The sequence below is a fragment of the Pogoniulus pusillus genome, chromosome 34, assembly GCF_015220805.1.
Source record: "Pogoniulus pusillus isolate bPogPus1 chromosome 34, bPogPus1.pri, whole genome shotgun sequence".
NCBI lineage: Eukaryota > Metazoa > Chordata > Aves > Piciformes > Lybiidae > Pogoniulus > Pogoniulus pusillus.
The window spans coordinates 11612164-11631600 of record NC_087297.1 but is presented as its reverse complement, the minus strand read 5'-3'; the positions used below and the strand labels follow the sequence as shown (position 1 = coordinate 11631600).

Sequence of the window (19437 nt, the reverse complement as noted above, 5' to 3'; positions counted from 1 at the left end):
ATGGGTGGGGGTCAAGAGGATGGAGACATTTTTAAGTTGTGCCAGTGATAAGAGGCAATGGGCACAAACTGGAATCCAGGAGGTTCCATTTGAAGAGGACTGTCAGTGGGATATAGCACTGGATCAGGTTGCCTAGAGAAGTTGTGGAGTCTCCCTCTTGGGAGAGATTCCAAACCTGCCTGGACATTATGACCCTGGGCAATGTGCTGTTTGTGACCCTGTTTTAGCAGAGGGGTTGTAACAGATGATCTCCAGAGGTCCCTTCCACCCTCACCATGCTGGGATTCTGTGCTTCTTGCTGTTGAGCCTCCTTGCCCTCCATGCCAGACGGTTCCTCGATCACAAAACACCACAGCTGAACAGTTGTAATTTCCCTTTCACATCTGTCACCACTGGAAGTCTTTAGACCATCCTGAAAATTCTGGGGGAGTCTGCTGTGGGAACTTGAATTGGCATAAGCAGTCACATGCTCATCCCAAGGCATGTGTTAGTGTTGGCCCAGCGCCCTGGCTCTTCTGGGAAGCTGCCTCTGCACTGACTCAGCAAGTCAAGTGCTTTCTGTCGCTCAGGAGTGGTTTTCTTTGGAAGTCTGCCACTGACTTCTGACCACACCAAACCTGTTTAAGTTACAAGAAGAGTCTTGAGCCATCATCTGGCTGCTGAAGCACTGATGTTTGTCCATTTGTAAAGAACAGCATTAACCTGGTCCTGTTTGTAAACCTTCTAGCTCTTTCAGTGCTTCTGGCTTTTACCTGATGGTTTGTCTTCATCTTCCTCAGCTCCTGTTCTCTGCAACCTGTCACCTTCCATCCTTCAGTTTCTTCTTCCTAAGTTACCATCTTCTTCCAGTGTGTATGTTTCCTCTTTTTTATTTTGTCTTTCTGCTTTTGGCTTTTTGACTTCCCCTTGTGGTGTAAGTCCTTTCATCTACAAAGTGGAGCTGTAAGAGGAGGATCTCTGGGCTTTGCCTATTTACACTAACAAAAAAAAGTAATCAGAGAATCACAGACTGTTAGGGGTTGAAAAGGATCTCAAAAGATCCTCTAGTCCAACCCAGCTGCCAGAGCAGGAAGAGATTGATAATATAAAAAGACAGAGAAATAAAGGGATAAAGTGACAATAATTCTGCAAAATGCAATAAAATTGCAATAGTAGAGCAACACTGGGAGTGGAAAATCAGAATTACTTGTTAACATCAGCACGGAGGGAGAGGGTTTTTTCAGATTAGCCCTCTGCATTCAGTTGCAATTGGACTTACTCTGGGCAGAAGGCTGATTCACATGGAAATCTGGTGGGCTGTGCTTTGGGCAGCTCATTTGGGCAGCCTCAGATTCATCTCTTTTTAATCTGATGTGGAGAATTGAACAGACTCACACTTTGAAGCTGCTTTCATTTGATGGCCATGACAAGTCCATGACTTATTTTAATTTCCTTCCGCACAGCAAAGACATTGTTCACATTGGTCCCTAAAAAGCTTTGGCTGTGTGGAAATCAGAGGCTGCAGCACCTCTGCTATGAGCACAGACTGAAAGAGCTGGGGCTGTGCAGGCTGGAGAAGAGGAGGCTCCCAGGTGACCTTCTTGTGGCCTTCCAGGATCTGAAAGGGGCTTAAAAAAGCTGGGGAGGGACTTTTTAGGCTGTCAGAGAGTGCCAGGGCTGGGGGGAATGGAACAAAGCTGGAGGTGGGGAGGTTCAGACTGGAGGTGAGGAGGAAGTTGTTGAGCATGAGAGTGGTGAGAGCCTGGACTGGGTTGCTCAGGGAGGTGGTTGAGGCCCCATGGCTGGAGGTGTTTCAGGCCAGGCTGGATGAGGCTGTAGCCAGCCTGATCTAGAGTAGGGTGCCCCTGCCCATGGCAGGGGGGTTGGAACTGGCTGCTCCTTGTGGTCCCTTCCAAGCCTGTCTGATTCTGTGATTCTGTGGAATAGCATCATGAGAGGGAACATGTCACAGAGAAGGACTGAAATCTGACTGGCAGATTTCTGTTGCAATACAAAAGGGCAATCACTTTTCAGTTCTTCATTTGCATCTCTTGATAAATACTGCAGCACACAGAGATGGGGAGGATGGAATACTGAAGTAATTCCAGAAGGATGGATGTGTTCTCCCTTGGAAGAGTGAAGTGTGTCTCAGTGACAGAGCTGAGTGCCTCACGCTGTTTAGTTCTTTGCTTTTTGCACAGCCCAGCAAAGCTCAGAGCTGCAGTAGAAGATACATTGATATATAACTGTTCCAGGCAAAATTCCCATCCCTAGACAATAATCCAGCAAGGATGTCCCAGAGAATGATCCTTGTGTTCATCTATAGATCCAAGGGAAAAGTGATAGAGAATTCTGAAACAGGAGAGAGGAAAGCTGTGAAGATGCTGTATTTCTGACCCCCAGGCAGGATCCTTTCCAGCTAACATTGTTCATCCAGCTCCATCATTTTCCACAAACCTCTGCAGGCATCTTCAGCCCCAAAGTGGCCACAACAGCCACTGCAATCACCATTAAGGGGAACTTAGGGAGTTTCCAAATACTGGTTCCCTGTTGGCCTTTATTTCTCCTTAGATCTACAGTGGCCATAGCATGACCAAAAGTCCTTACATATACCTATGATAGCTTTCACAGCTGCTATTTGCGTGAGAATACAAAGAAAAATACATAGGCCCACAGAATAAATACCATTTTTGTGGTCTAGAAAGGAGAAATCAACAGTGCCCAGCACAGCTCCCTAAGTGCTGTAGAGCACAGGTGCCATTCAAAGAGGTTTACCAGTAGGTGGTGACACACAATTACTTGTCAACAGTTTTCTGGCTGCAAAGGATTCACAGCATCGTTTGAGTTGGAAGGGATCACTCGAGGGCGATCTAATCCAACCCCCTGGCTGGATTCTATGTTTGAGAAGAGAAAGATGGGGAGCAGCTCTACAGATGGGGAGGGACTTTTTACAAGGGCTCCTAGTGATAGGATGAGAGGGAGTGGAGTGAAGTGGGAAGAGGGGAGGTTTAGATTAGAGATTAGGAAGAAATTCTTTCCAGTGAGGGTAGTGAGACACTGGAACAGGTTGCCCAGGAAGGTTGTGGATGCCCCCTGTCCAGAGGTGTTCAAGGCCAGGATGGATGAGACCTTGAGCAACCTGGGCTAGTGGAAGGGGGCCTGGAGCACAGCCCTATGAGGAGAGGCTGAGGGAGCTGGGGGTGTGCAGCCTGCAGCAGAGGAGGCTCAGGGCAGACCTCATTGCTGCCTGCAGCTCCCTGAAGGGAGGCTGCAGCCAGGTGGGGTTGGGCTCTTCTCTCAGGCAACCAGCAATAGAACGAGGGGACAGAGTCTCAAGTTGTGGCAGGGGAGGTCTAGGCTGGATGTTAGGAGGAAGTTGTTGTCAGAGAGAGTGACTGGCATTGGAATGGGCTGCCCAGGGAGGTGGTGGAGTCACCACCTCTGGAGGTGTTGAAGCCAAGCCTGGCTGGGGCACTTAGTGCCATGGTCTGGTTGATTGGCTAAGGCTGGGTGCTAGGTTGGCTTGGCTGAGCTTGGAGGTCTCTTCCAACCTGCCTGATTCTATGATTCTAAGGTGTACCTGCCTATAGCACTAAGGTCTCTTCCAACCCAAACCACTCTCTGACTCTATGAGATGTCACTCCTGGTGTGGCAGAGAAGCTGTCTATAAATGCTGTCATCATCACACTGCAGTGCAAGTGCCTAAAGCATGTAAAGAAAAAAAAATCAAGTGGGACTGGCAGCTCTACCTGGTGCAGCTAATGGAAGTATGAGGAGCCACAGGTCCCTGTTGCTGGTTAACATAATTGCCAGGTGGCAGAGGCTAAACTGACAGAAGCTTCCAGCTTTCTTGTCCAGTGATTTGGACACAAAAAGGCTGAGACCTGCAGAGGCAATAGGAATTAAGCAGAAACAGAATAAAATTGTACTTGTTTAGGATGAGGAAGTGATGGGATGTTGTCAAAATGACACTCAGAGCTGAAATTTCCCATACTGGAATCAAAAAGGAAAGGGGAAAGCATAGCTTATGCAAAGCATTTCTGTTACAACAGGCTAGGCTCAGCTGATGGAAAAGGAGTTTTTCTAGGAACACCAAAGAAGTAACTGTGCTTAAATGGAAGTGGGGTGGGGGACTGGATTTTGAGCTGACAAACAAAAGGAGTTGGCTTTTAGGCAATCTCACAGCTGTGAAAAGAATTTATTTCTTTATTAGGTTGACTTTAAAACTGCCCTAAATATAATGGAATGTGCACAGATTTACCTCGTGCCTCACTGTCTGCTTTGGTTTGAAGCCAGGGCAATATTGGAACAGATTGCTCAGGGAGGTCATGGATATCTTCTTCCCTGGAGGTGTTCAAGGCCAGGCTGGATGAGACTTTGAGCAATCTGGTCTAGTGGAGGTTGTCTCTGCCAAAGCTAGGGGAGTTGAAAGTAGGTGATCTTCAAGGTCCCTTCCAACCCAGACCATTCTATGAATCAAGGAACACTCCCACCTGCCAGGTTTGCAGCTCACTGCCTTCAGTGCAGTGTGCAATTTGGACAGCAAGAGGTCCAAAGCTTTACTGTTTTATCACAAAGCTGTAAGGACGCCAGCAAAATGTGGTGCAAAAGTGACTAAAACCCATCACTGCCTCTTTTGGAAACATATGAGGCCCTGAATGACTAAGGAGACATTGCTGTATGCTACCTGAGATGCATCCTTGATGGCTTGATGCCAGGTGCTAGGTGCAAGCCAAAGTCTGAACTCTTGCCAGTCACCAACATAAAGGGCAAAAGGTTTAATGGGAATATGAAAGGTGATGAAGGACAACGGAAAAGACAAACTAAACCACTATGGTTGTCCAATTCTGCTTTCTTCTCTCTCACTCTGCAGTATAGAAAGCCCATTTTTAACTTTTCTACCAGATCATTGCTAGAGGGGGCGAGTCCACCTGTGCAGCCACCTCTCATAGTCTGAGGGGTCCCAGGGTCACAGAGTCATAGAATGGTTTAGGTTGGAAGGGACCTCAAAGATCATTAGTTTCAACCCCCTGCCATAGGCAGGGACACCTCTCACTAGAACAGGTCACTCAAGGCCTCATCCAACCTGGCCTTGAACACCTCCAGGGAGGTTGTGGAGCACAGAAGCACAGAATGTGATCAAAGATTGTTGAAGATGACATTCTGTGATTCTGTGCTCCACAACCTCCCTGGACCTCCTGTCCCAGTGTCTCACCACCCTCACTGCAAACAACTTCTTCCTAACATCCAGCTCAAATCTCCCCTCTGCCAGTTCAAACCCATTCCTCCTCGTCCTGTCATTACAAGACCTTGTTAATAGTCCCTCCACAGAATTCCTGTAGGCCCCCTTCAGGTGCTGGAAAGCTACTATAGGTCTCCTCAAAGCCTTCTCTTCTCCAGGCTGCAGAGCCCCAGCTCTCTCAGCCTGTCCTCAGAGCAGAGCTGCTGCAGCCCTCTCAGTGTCTTGGTGGCCTCCTCTGGACTGGCTCAAACAATTCCATGTCCTCCTTGTGCTGGGGGCTCCAGAACTGCACACAGGACTGCAGAGTAAAGGGGGAGAATACCCTTCCTTGCCCTGCTGACCACACTACCCTTGCTGCAGCCCAGGACAAGGTTGGCTGTCTGGGCTGCACTCCATCTGCCAGCTCATGTTAAGCTTTTCATCAACCCAGACCCCCAGGTCCTTTTCCTATTTGCATTAGCAAATAGAATCTCTCTTTAAACTCCCAATTAGTCTGCAGTATTTTCATTCTTACTCTCTAAAAGGAGTAAAAGCCACTTCTGTTCTCCAGTCTTAAGCTGCTTGCAGCCTCAAACTACAGAATCACAGAATCAACCAGGTTGAATGAGACCTCTAAGATCATCAAGTCCAACCTATCACCTAACCCCTCTAATTAACTATACCATGGCACTAAGTGCTTCATCCAGCCCCTTTTAAACACCTCATGGATTACAGAAGCATGCAGGCTGGTAAAGCCCCTCACGATCACCAAGGCCAACCTAGAGTCCTACTCTACAAGATTTACCTTAAACCATAGCCCTAAGCACCACATCCAAATGACCCTCAAACACATCCAGGGTGGGTGACTCCACCACCTCCCTGGGCAGCTCATTCCAGTGCCTGAGCACTCTTTCCATGAAAAATGTCCAATCTAGGACACCATCCCTTCACCTGTACTTGAACCCCAGTCATTCCCTCTCCCACACCAGAGCCAGGGCACTCCATGAGAACAAGGTGAGCAGGCTGGCAGCTGAAGGACAGCAGAAACTGCAGCCACAGGTTTGCCCAGTCTGAAATCTCTGGACACCTCTCAGTAGCCATTTCATTTATTGCTAAACTTGAACTATAAACTGCAGTTGGTAAATCTGGAGAATAGATCAAAACACACCTGTCAGACCTTCAAATTATCAGCTATTACAGCTCTTTGATTACTTTGGAACCACTACTGATGTGTAACATCAGCTCAAGGCCATGCCTGCAACTGGCTACATCAATCCAGTGAAGCTCTCTGCAGAAAGATGTCAGAACAGACACACAAGAAGCTGTCTCCAGAAATGGTTAATCAGTAGCTTGCTAGGTTGACTGAATGCCATTAGATACAGGGGTGCACCCACAGTATATAAATGCTCACCTGTATTCTGTATCATTCTCAGTCACCTCTCCTGCCATCCTGGTAGTTATCAGCTCTCCACTTGGAAGTTTTGAGACATCACCAGTAATGTTCGCAGCATCATGGATCTGGGGAGCGGTCGCTGTACTCTGCTGTGCGTTTTGGCTGCTTCTAGGGAGGAGGAGAAGGTAAGGCATCTATTTTTAGATGCATCTCAGTGTACCTAGCCTTCATTTCTGTCAAATAGCCCATGTGCAGAACTAAGAGAAGTTTAACCTGAAGAGTGTCTGAGGGGCAGATGCATGGCAGCACGGGCGACGTTCCAGTTTGGTCTGCTGAGATTGATGTCAGAAGACAATTTGTGTGCATAGGCTTTTTAATAGCAGTGAGGTCATGCCTAGGCACAGCTGTAGATACAAATCTATGTGCAAATGAGGTAATTAAACTCTGAATATGCATGCTCTGATTTCCTCAAGTACTGGGCTGTAGTTTTACCTGCATTGTCATCTCAGCTAATACCTACTTGTATCTAATGATGGTTTAATACATACTTACAAACGTTTTCATGCCATCAGCCTATCACATCTAGCAACACAGTGCAATGCAAATAGCATTTATGTACCTCACCATGTCAAATACATATTCCTTAAAAAGCATTTGTCCTACTGGCACATTCACAGCAGGAGCAAGACATATTGACTGACCTGTTGTAGTTTTGTGGTTTTCAGCTCATGTTTTCTTGGGTTACCTTAAAAGGGTTAATAAAAAAGGTGAAAATAAAGTTAAGTTCAGATAATAACCATTAAGTATTTATTAGAAAAGCTAAAGTGCTATCTTAGCAGCCTGAGGGAAAGCAATAAAGGGAAGTTTATTGACACAGAACTAAAACTGGCATGTAAGAATACTCTTAACCAAAGCTTTTGCTTACAAACACTCTGTCAGAAGAATTGACTCTTGTGCTTACACAAGAACATGGTAACATTCCCACTGTTTTCAGCAGGATCTGGTCCAAATGGGATATGGCAATAAGAGCAACCTTCCTACACTAAAAAGCTATTCTCTTTGGGATTCAAACTGAATTGTGGATCCTGTTGCCTAGAAATTTATAGATTAATTGATTCATGGCTTGGCTTGGAAGGGATCTTAAAGATTATCTAGTTCCAAATGCCCTGCCATGGGCAGAGCCATCTCTCTCTCTCTAGACCAGGTTGCTCAAGGCCGTATCCAACCTGGATTTGAACACTGCCAGGCTTCTCCACAGCTTGTCTGACAGATGGGTTCCAGTGCTTCACCACCCTCATGGGGCAGAATTTCTTCCTAATGTCTAATCTAAATCCATCATCTTCCAGTCTGAAGCCATTATCCCTTGTCTTGTCACTCCATGCCTTTGTAGGAAGTCCCTCCCAAGCTCTCCTGTAATCCTTTTCTAATACTGGAAGGTTGTTCTTACATACTATAGATCTCACATCAGACTTAGTGCTTAAAGAGTAGAAGAGTCTCTGCCAATATACTATTTGTTTGGGGGCTTTTTGCACTTCTTTTCCCATTACAAAGAGCCAAGCATCAATATCTTACCTGGCACCCAGGAGAAGAGATCTTCATACACACTCAAACTTACAGCTTCCCTTTGTGTTTTGCAGGCGACAAGGTGAGCCACCACTTGAAAATGGCTTCCTTCCATACCTGGGCTGTGCCTTGCAGTTTGGTGCCAACCCCCTGGAGTTCCTCAGGGAAAAGCAGAAGAAGCATGGGCACATTTTCACCTGCAGAGTAGCAGGGAAATACATCCACTTCCTGACCGACCCCTTCTCGTACAACGCGCTGACACGCCAGGGCAAACACCTGGACTGGAAGAAGTTCCACTTTGCTACCTCTGCCAAGGTACCACTTTAAATATGCCTTTAAGGTCTAACAGGCAAAGTCTCTGCTGGCAGGAAAGATGCACCTTGCTAATCCTGATAGCATATCTCTGCCTTTGAAATAGAACTGGGGTCAGGTTTCTGCATTTTTACTAGTCTGAAACTTTTCCTTAATGGAAAGGAAGTTTGCACTGATTAGGATTGTTCAACAGTGTAGTAGTTTGCTGAAGCAGAATTACAATTAACACCATCTGCAAAATGATGCTACAGCTTGCTGAAGCTGGAACCTTCTTCAGGATGGATGATGTGCTCCTGATGCCTTTAGAAATAATGCAGCACAGCAGGAGCTCAGTCAAACACCCCTAGAAGTAATCAAAAAGGCTCCTGCTGATGTCAGTGGGAGTTGGATGAAGGTGTAGGTAATCATGTACATTGAATAGTAGGCTGAACATGAGCCACCAGTGAGCCCAGGTGGGCAGCAGAGCCAATGGCATCCTGGCCTGTATCAGGGGCAATGTGGCCAGTAGGACAAGGAAGGTTATTCTTCCCCTGTGCTCAACACTGGTCAGGCCACACCTTGAATACTGTGTCCAGTTCTGGACCACTCAATTCAAGAGAGATGGTGAGATGCTGGAATGTGACCAGAGAAGGGCAGCAAGGCTGGGGAGGGGCCTGGAGCTCAGCCCTGTGAGGAGAGGCTGAGGGAGCTGGGGGTGTGCAGCCTGCAGAAGAGGGGGCTCAGGGTAGACCTCATTGCCATCTACAACTACCTGAAGGGAGGCTGTAGCCAGGTGGGGCTGGGCTCTGCTGCCAGGCAACCAGCAACAGAACAAGAGGACACAGCCTTAAGTTGTGCCAGGGGAGGTCTAGGCTGGATGTTAGGAGGAAGTTGTTGCCAGTGAGAGTGACTGGCATTGGAATGGGCTGCCCAGGGAGGTGGTAGAGTTGCCATGCCTGGAGGTGTTGAAGCAAAGCCTGGATGAGGCACTTAGTGCCATGGTCTAGCTGGATAGGGCTGAGTGCTAGGTTGGCCTGGATGAGCTTGGAGGTCTCTTCCAACCTGCTTGATTCTATGAATCTATTTTCATTTCCCTCCCTACCTGCTTACTGAGAAAGTATCAGTCCTAGCGTTAACAACGCTTCTAGCTCTAGCAAGCTATGAAGTTAGTCCTTAGCTCTGCCTTCTCTTAAACTTTATCCCCAAAGTTATGACAGGCCTTGTTTATCCTGGGTCCAATTGCTTTTTAACAGGCTTTTGGGCATGGCAGCATTGACCCAGCAGAGGGAAACACCACTGAAAATTTCCATCAGACCTTCATTCGAACCCTTCAAGGCAATGCCCTAGATGCCCTCATCGAAGCGATGATGGAGAACCTACAGTACGTCATGCTGCAGTCAAGAACATCGAAGCTCCAGTCCCATGCCTGGGTGACAGAAGGACTTTACACATTCTGTTGCCAAGTGATGTTTGAGTCTGGCTTTTTAACACTTTTTGGTAAAGAACTGGACACCACTAATGACAAAAACATATCGCCAAAGCAAGATTCTGAGAGAGCTCACATCCTAAATGCCCTTGAGAACTTCAAGGAATTCGACAGGATCTTCCCAGCCCTCGTGGCAGGGCTGCCCATCCACCTCTTCAAGAGTGCCCACAGTGCACGGGAGAAGCTGGGAGAAGCTCTCCTCCACAAGAACCTGCAGAAGAGAGACAACCTCTCCCAGCTCGTCACCCTCCGCATGTTCCTCAACGACACTCTCTCAACCTTCGATGACATGGAAAAAGCGAAGACCCATGTGGCAGTGCTCTGGGCCTCGCAGGCCAACACCATTCCTGCCACCTTCTGGAGCTTGTTCTACCTGCTCAAGTGAGTCCCCATGCTTCTTGTTTCCAAATAAGAAAAGTGCTTGTTGGCTTCCAGGAACCAGATCAATACAGGCAAATGCCACTGCCTGACACCTCCAACAGCTTGCTGGTTAAGTGGAAGTGCCATGCTGGTCTGGGCTTCCACAGAACCCACTTTTACTTGTCTGAGACCAAGTAGTGGTGCCACAGAGCAATTATCTAGAGGTTTTAGGGGAAAAAATGCACTCCAGGGCAATGCTACATTTCATGAAGAGAGCTTTGGGCAAGGGACATAGGAGGTTGTTTTGGCCCTACACTCAACACTGCTCAGGCCACATCTTGAGTACTGTGCCTAGTTCTGGGCTCCTCAATTCAAGAGAGATGTTGAGGTACTGGAAGGTGTCCAGAGAAGGGCAGCAAGGCTGGGGAGGGGCCTGGAGCACAGCCCTGTGAGGAAAGGCTGAGGGAGCTGGGGGTGTGCAGCCTGCAGCAGAGGAGGCTCAGGGCAGAGCTCATTGCTGCCTACAACTACCTGAAGGGAGGCTGTAGCCAGGTGGGGTTGGGCTCTTCTGCCAGGCAGCCAGCAACAGAAGCAGGGGACACCGCCTCAAGTTGTGCTGGGGGAAGTATAGGCTGGATGTGAGGAGGAAGTTGTTGGCAGAGAGAGTGATTGGCATTGGAATGGCCCAGGGAGGTAGTGGAGTTGCCACCCCTGGAGGTGTTGAAGCCAAGCCAGCATGAGGCACTTAGTGCCATGGTCTGGCTGATTGGCCAGGGCTGGGTGCTAGGTTGGACTGGATGAGCTTGGAGCTCTCTTCCAACCTGCTTGATTCTATGATTCTTGGGAGTAAATCTATAAGATGTGGCATTGAAAGTGCTAGTTGCAGTCAGAACAGGAATTATATGAAATGCTCCAAATATAATCAGACATTTTTTAGATCACCTTACTAGAGCAGGCAAAATGAGCTTGAATTTCATAACTGCCTTCACAGATATTTGATAGAAAATAGTTTATACATCAATAGATCCTGCTGAGGTTGTTTCTGATGAGAGGAGTGCACAGCTCAGATCACATTTAATTTCCATTTTAGAGTGGGCCTCTGTGGAGTATGATCTACCTTAGCCTGACTATCTCTTTGGGAGGCATCCAAATTGCTGATGGTTTTACTTAGCCAGTGGCTTCCACCCTCATTTCCACCTGCCAGTGCTGATGTTCTTGACTGCTTTTCATTCCAAGAATGTTTTGGCTTTAGGTCTTCTGGCCTTGGAGTCTTTTAACACCCTGACTGATTGTGCCTTCATGAAGATGCTGTTGCATCCTGTGTTTTTATCTAGAAACATCTTACCACAGCTCTTATATTCCAGAGCTGTTAGAAAGTCTGGACAGTGAAGGACGCTGTGTGGACTCAGAATATTGCCAGATAATAGGGCACCATCCAAAATAAGTGACATTATAAAACTGATCTATAATCCTCTTCATCAGAGTTCTTCTAGGGGCTGTTTCCTCATCTACAATTGATTGGTTTCTTTCTTATTCTTGGCATTGCTTTGTAGTGACAGTACCATTTCTTACCTGAGTTATGCACACCAGTTCCGTCCCACTTCTCATCCCAAGAATCAAATCCTTGAGGTTCTTTTCCTCCTTTTTTTTCCCCTGAAGCTCTCATACCTGTGCCAAGACATGACAAAGTGTAACTGCAACATTCTGCTGCAACATTTTCATTTCAGAAGGTTGCATTTGTCACCTAACAAACTAAATCTCAGTCGAGAAGAAAGTTGATGGCAAACTGACTTTTTAAAGCATTCTGAAGTGTAAAATGATGTTCTGCTTCTGCTCTTTTGGTCTTAGGAATCCAGAAGCAATGAGAGCTGCTACCAAAGAAATACAAACTGTTTTGGAAAGCGCTGGAGAGAAGATCAACCCAGATGGCAAACGTATTTCCTTGAACCGAAAGCAGCTGGATAATATGCCAGTACTAGGTAGGATTAATTCATACAGAAGCACCAGAAATCACCACACCATTTGCACAGCTATCAGCCTGTTAGCACATTAATGCTTGCTGTGAAATCATTGTGGAAGCAGGCAGGGCTCTGAGCAGCCTGCTCTATTTGCTGACTGCAGCAAGGCTGGACCGGATGAATTTGAAAGGTCCCTTCCAATTCAAACCTTTCCATGGTTCTGTGAATTAGCTGACAAACACTAGAATAAAATCCTGCCTGTTTCTTGGCAGTAACCAACATAATCATCTTTCCAATGGCCCAGGTGGCGCTGAGTATCAAAACTGACATAAAGAGCAGTTTTTTTCATGGGTAATCACATCTCCCTACTGGTACACAGCTACACAACACAGTACTGGACACCCATGGCTAATTCAAAGCACTATTTTGTTTAGCAGTGACTTTAGATCAAGTGTCCACGTCACAGAGAGGTTTGGAAATGTTCACCCTTTAGCTACTGTAGCTGGAAAAAAACCCATCAGCTTATACTGAAAAAAAAACCCCAAAACCCAGGTAAAAGTTTTGTGAGAAGTAGTTCTTATGGACCACCTTTTGCAGCTTCAGGAAATCCTGATCACTGTGCTGCTTCTTGTTAGTTTTCCAGTTTTGACTGGTTTGTTCTTTATCTGAGAGTGAAAAAGTGTCTCACTTTCAAACAGAATATTTGAAAGTGCCTCATCTCTGTTGACTCATCTCTAAGGCTTATTTTTCTAGGGGAAAGCAGATGATGCTCTGGGTGTTATCTGCAGAAGGGTTAACAATGCTAAAAAGAAACAAGGAAGATACTTTCTTAGGCATGTAGGAAGCTATTAGAAAACACTTCTCTAGCAAAAGCAGGGTCTGAAATAGTTCCAAATGCATGGCCTCCCCCAAGGACATACATACCATTTCCATGGTAATCTTTCCTTTTCCTCTGCCTACAGACAGCATCATCAAGGAGGCAATGAGGCTATCGAGTGCATCTATGACTTTCCGAGTTGCCAAGGAGGATTTCACTTTGCACTTAGAAAATGAGTTTTACAACATTCGCAGGGATGATATCGTGGCTCTTTATCCTCAACTCTTGCATTTTGATCCAGAAATCTATGCTGATCCCTTGGTAAGTATCTGCCCAAGTACATTAAACTCTTGAGCTCCAATAGAAGCTAACATGCTTTTACACAGAGCATTGATCAGGGTGCCCCTACGGCTGCTTTCCTGTTGTACTCTGGACAGTCTGTTCCTACACCTGGAAACATAACAATAGGCAAGAAAAAGAACAAAGTCAGGGCAAGCATTACCTGCAGAACATTTTTAGTGTAACCAGAAAGTGTGCTGCTAGCCCAAGGCAGCCTCCTACTTACTGCCTTCCTCGATGAGGAACAATCACCGCCACGGAGGGGTTGAGGGAGGATGAGGATAAGGAGAATGTTTTCTCAGAGGCACAGGATGAGAAATCTTCCTGCTCTGCTATATGAGCAAGGATGCAGGTTACAATGCTTACTTTAAGAGGTCAGAGAAGGCAAATTACCACAAAGACCTCGTGATCATGCCCCACATAGCAGAACTCAGGGGTTACCGTCTCCAAAACAGCGCTGTGGGGGCTGCAGCCACAGTACAGCGCTCACTCCTAGAGGTTCTTCCCCAGCCTACACTTTATGTGCTAATGGCCTTAGCAAGGTTTTGGAGACATTAAAAAGATGAAAACATCAAGCCTTTGTTGGTTTGCATTGCAGACATTCAAATACGATCGCTTTCTCACCGAGAAGGGAGAAGAGAAGACTGACTTCTACCGCAACGGCCGCAAGCTCAAGTACTACTACATGCCCTTTGGGACAGGCGTTGCCAAGTGCCCTGGCAGGTTATTTGCTGTCCATGAAATTAAACAGTTTTTGACTGTGATGATCTCATATTTTGAGATAGAGCTTGTGGACAGCACCGTGCAGTGTCCTTCTCTAGATCAGTCCCGTGCAGGACTGGGCATTCTGCAACCAGCCAATGACATTGACTTCAGGTACAGACTGAGATGTCTGTGAATGTTTTGTATTGCACACTTCAACTATGGACTGTATAAAGACACTACATAACACATCCTTTATATATATTTTATGTATATATGCAAGTGAAACGTTGCAAGTCTGGGGGGGAAGATGCACATGAAGATGTTAACTCATCAGCCTCATGGGAAAATGCATCACAAGTACCACTATGGGACCAGTCTGCAGCAGGTTTAATGTGCTGTGGTTGGTGCAAATCTCTCTCCCCTTTTACCACCCATTCCAGTTCAGATTCTGAATTGTGTGTGTACAGAAGCTCTTTTTAGTTCTTTTTTTTTCTTTCAGCAAATATTTTCCCAGAGTTAGAACTTCATCAGCTAATCAAAATAATTGTTAAAAATTCACAGAATCACAGAACTGTCAGGGTTGGGAGGGACCTCAAGGATCATCTAGTTCCAACTCCACTAGATCAGGTTGCCCAGAGTCACATCCAGCCTGGCCTTAAAAACTTCTAGGCATGAGGCTTCCTCCAGCTCTTTGAGCAACCTATTCCAGTGTCTCAGCACCCTTATGGTGAAGAATTTCTTCCTAACATCTAATCTAAGTTTCCCCTCCTCTAGCTTGGATCCATCCCCCCAGTCCTATCACTGCCCAACATCCTAAAAAGACCCTCACCAGCTTTCTTCAGATACTGGAAGGCCACAATAGTTCAGCTACAGTTAAAATGGATTACTTCTTCTTTTTTTTATGGTGGAAATGTTGGGGGATGTGGTTCTCTCCACACATGGAATTAAATGATTGCCGTGTAAAAGGGAGATGGGCAGCGAGGAGGGGGAAGAGTTTCCTGGGGAAATACCTTTATGGTTTTATGAAAAACTAGACAAAGAGCTTGAAGAAAACCTACACAACTGTTCACGTTCTAGTGAAACTGCAGAACTTGTATTACATTGACTGTAATAGCTGTCTTTTCAGAAACTTCTATCTCTATCATTTAAAATAAATGATATTGCCTGAAATAAAGGTGTCTCTGGAGTGCTTGCTGGCTCAGTGCCTTCAAATGATCACAGATTTGATCACCCAAGGTCAATATCTTCACTGCAGATACAAATGGACAGAGTCACAGAATCCCAGCATGGTGGAGGTTGGAAGGGACCTCTAGAGATCATCCAGCCCTACCCCCCTGCCACAGTAGGTAGCCCAAGATCGCAATGCTCAGTGAACTGCTACCTCTTGTCATATTGCTAGACACGATTGAAAAGAGTCTGGTTCCATCTCCTTGACACTCACCTTTTAGCTCCTGCTGAGCAGTCAGCAGATTCCCTCTGGGGCTGCTCTTTTTCAGGATAAACAACCCCAGAGCTCTCAGCCTTCCAACCTCACAGAGATGCTTCAGTTTCCTCAGCACCTTTGTAGCCTCTTGCTGGACTTTCTCCAGTATTTTCCTATCTCTCTTGAAACAGGGAGCCCAGAACTAGACACAATGTTCCAGATATGGCCTCTCTAGGGCACAGTAGAAGCAAAGTGCTGGCAGAAGCCAGCACTGTAGCCAAACCACACATTGGGTCCTGCTCAGGTATAGGTATTGCTGCCAAAACTCCTGTGGGAGTGTGGCCCTCAGCACTCAGCCTCCTCTGTGGCTGGGGAAGCAATTCTCCATGGATAGTCAGCCCCAGGAGCTGTGGATTGATACTCACTGTATGAAACCACAGAGCTGATCAGCTCCTTCTGCCCAGTTCTGAACTCCTGTAAAACAAGGAGCACCTCAGCACATCTTCAGGGCACTATGCAGAGCAAAGCTACTTTTTAATGTTGACCTAGTGTTATGCAGGTGAAAAGATGCAGTTTAACCCTCTGAGCACACTTTCACTTGGTGACAGAAGACACACAGATGAAGAGTTTGGGACAGAGAGCTCTTCTTTTTTTATACTAGGCTATATACAAGAGCTGTGGTTTGCTACCATGGCTGCCACTTTTCTAACCTGAGTTAATGGGTGCAAGTGAGGAGACAAAAGAGTACAAAGTCTGTGGCTGTCACCCTCAGCTAATGTCATCAAATACTGCATCAATCAATAGCCATCGGCCTTGCCAGGACCATGGACACAGCCAGGTTACAACGGGGCAATCCTCCTTGCTGCCTCTCCCAACAGCAGCACTTTCTTAAGGCAGGAGACAGAAAAAAAAAGGTAAAGATTAAAGACTTTCAGAGCAGTTAGAGAAACACTGGATAGATCCAGGCTGGTGGGAAGGAGGCAGCCTCTGACACGGGTGGTATTTCACATTACATATTAACTAGATATAAGCAGAAGGGGGGTTTAGATCTCACCCTCCAAGTGAGAGCCCTAACCACGAGGTTGGCTCACTCACTCCCTTCCCTCAAGGAATCTGCAACCTGTTTTCTCTAAAAAATGGAACAGATCCAACAGGATGGGCAACAGAAGAAGGGGAAACAGTCTCAAATTGTGCCAGGGGAGGTCTAGACTGGATGTTAGAAAGAAGTTGTTGGCAGAGAGAGTGATTGGCATTGGAATGGGCTGCCCAGGGAGGTGGTGGAGTCTCTGTGCCTGGAGGTGTTGAAGCCAAGCCTGGATGGGGCACTTAGTGCCATGGTCTGGTTGATTAGCTGGGGCTGGGTGCTAGGTTGGACTGGATAAGTTTGAAGGTCTCTTTCAACCTGGTTGGTTCTGTTTCTATGGTTTGCATGGCTGCCTGACCATGCCCTCATAGCTGCAGTGCTCTCCTAGCTGAGGAAAGACTCTTTTTCAGCATGGGATAGAAGTCCCTGAGGGAGAGAAGGGTACTGAGTCCAGCCTCTGCCACACCTCAGGAGGTGACTCTAACCTTGTGGTTGTCCTGTAAAGAATAAGAGCAAGGGGTACCTTTGTAGGGATACACAAGCACCTGACACATTAGGCACAAGTGCTGAAGCCTTTTTGGATCCAGATGAATTCTGGGTTGGATTAGCCAAGTACCTCTGCACAGCAATCTTGGAATTAGCAGCAAGAGACAGGCAGCTTGAGTGAGAGAAGGTGACTCATAAGACAGCAGAAAGAGGCATTTTAGCTGAGCAGATGGAACCTAAGCAGTGCAAATGTTTTAAAGTTTTCAAGTTAGAAGAAATCTTTACCTCATCATGGAGTTCTTGGAGGTGACCTTATGAATAAAACAAGACATCTTATCAATACCCCAAAGAGTTTCAGGTTTCTGAAACCACGCTGGCCAGAGCTGTTGTTCACCAGCTGGGATTCATCCACAGAGAAGCTACCCCAAGTAAACTTTTGCTGGATGTGAAGGGTCAGGTAGAACTACCTTGGACAGAGCCATCTACCTCCAAGAGGCTGAACCAGCTCCTCTCCTGAGGGCATGAAGCAACAGCAGCAGGCTGCTCAAGGCCTCATCCAACTTAGCCTTGAACACCTCCAGGGAGGGGGCAACCACAACCCTCACTGGAAAGAATTTCTTCCTAATTTCCAGTCTAAATCTCCCCTCCTGAAGCTTCAATCCATTTCCTGACAGCATGGAATAAATGTCAGTGATAACTAAAGCTTAGTTGTCAATAGGGTGCTTCATGGTCTTGGTGTCAATGGAAAGCTGCAGCAGTGTAAATAAGTACCCACCACTTAAGAACTGCACAGAGTGCTCCAGCCACATAGCAGCAGCCTAAAGATAGGGCCAAAATCTGCTCAGATTTCCACCTCAGTAAGGTCACCACAGCTAGGCATCACACAGAGGAGGCTTGCTCATAGTTACACCTGCAATCTGCAGGTGATCCCCCCACAGCAGGCTGCATACAGGAGGCTTGGTGGTAAAAGCAGTCATTGCCTCATAGTAACCCTAGAACTCAACAATAAAAAGGTTACATACTATTAAGCAGACTGCTGTCAGAGTAAATACCCACTCTGCTAACTGGTGTTGACTTTGTTTTCTGCCAAGACAGACAACTTTGTGGGACACACTTCAAAACAAATACTCTTGTGGCACTGAGGGACGTGGCTTAGTGGGGGACTTGGCAGTGCTACTTTAAGAGCTGGACTCGAAGATCTTAAAGGTCTTTTCCAACCTAAATGGTTCTATGATTTTTGACTCATGTCCATGTGTCCCAAAAGGAGAGAAAGGTCACATCAGAGCACATCACTAATGAGCCACAGACTTCAAATTAAAAGCTCCTCTTACACTATACATGGATAAACAAGACCCTGCAAACCCCATTTTTCTCTTTAAGGATAACAGCAAGTTCTGAAGTTCATCTTATCAGATAAGCAGGATCCCACAGAGACTGTGAAAGATTAAAACACCTTGACTGATCAAATCACTTCTGAGAGCACTTCAGTGTGAGGAGCCATGGAATAATTTCTCAGTAGCATTTGTGCAGTAGCTGATTGGAAGGGGATTAGATGTCTCACAGTATCCAGTAACTGCAGTCTAAGGACATCACAGAACCATTTTGCTTGGAAAAGACCTTTAAGATCATCGAGTACAACTACTACCTGACTCTACCGAGTCTGAGGCTGAACCGTGTCCCATCAGCATCACATCTCTGGGGGTGCCTCCAGGGATGGGATTTAACCACTTCCCTGGGGATCCTGAGCCAGTCTTTGAGAAGCCTTTCGGTGAATAAGCTTCTAATACCCAACCTGAGGTTGCTCTCTTCTCTCAGGTGGCCAGCGCCAGAATGAGAGGACACAGCCTCAGGCTGCACCAGGGGAAATTTAGGCTTGAGGTGAGGAGAAAGTTCTTCACTGAGAGAGTCATTGGACACTGGAATGGGCTGCCCGGGGAGGTGGTGGAGTCGCCGTCCCTGGAGCTGTTCAAGGCAGGATTGGATGTGGCACTTGGTGCCATGGTCTGGCCTTAAGCTCTGTGGTAAAGGGCTGGACTTGATGATCTATGAGGTCTCTTCCAACCTTGATGATACTGTGATACTTTGAGGCCATTTCCTGTAGTCCTGTTGCTTGTTATTAGGAAGAAGAGACCAATCCCCACCTTGCTTATAACCAGAAAGACCAGAGACTGGAAAAGATCAGGCCAGAGGTCCTCTCCATATTAGACATGGTCAGAAGTATGGCAAGCACAAATGGAGCTTCCCAGGACCTGTAAAAAGCTCCTAAGTAATGGACTCACTCTCAGAGGTGCTCAGCACTTCTCAAGAAAACAACTGGCTTTCTGGCAGGTCC

The 19437-nt window shown here is 46.6% G+C and overlaps 1 protein-coding gene across 1 annotated transcript; it reads left to right on the top strand.

The window, feature by feature from the left end:
- The first annotated feature begins 6698 nt into the window (after positions 1-6698).
- On the top strand, positions 6699-15274 carry LOC135189766 (cytochrome P450 7A1). Its single transcript, XM_064170474.1, has 6 exons — positions 6699-6778; positions 8231-8471; positions 9701-10314; positions 12142-12272; positions 13214-13389; positions 14006-15274. The coding sequence occupies exons 1-6, from the start codon at positions 6699-6701 to the stop codon at positions 14303-14305; spliced, it is 1542 nt and encodes a 513-aa protein (XP_064026544.1). The 3' UTR covers positions 14306-15274.
- The last annotated feature ends 4163 nt before the right edge of the window (positions 15275-19437 follow it).

Bases quoted from the DNA above. Each gene is read 5' to 3' on its own strand.
- LOC135189766 (XM_064170474.1), top strand. From the start codon at position 6,699: ATGTTCGCAGCATCATGGATCTGGGGAGCGGTCGCTGTACTCTGCTGT. The intron at 8,472-9,700 runs GTACCACTTTAA...GCTTTTTAACAG, and splicing joins ACTTTGCTACCTCTGCCAAG to GCTTTTGGGCATGGCAGCAT. The intron at 13,390-14,005 runs GTAAGTATCTGC...TTTGCATTGCAG, and splicing joins AAATCTATGCTGATCCCTTG to ACATTCAAATACGATCGCTT.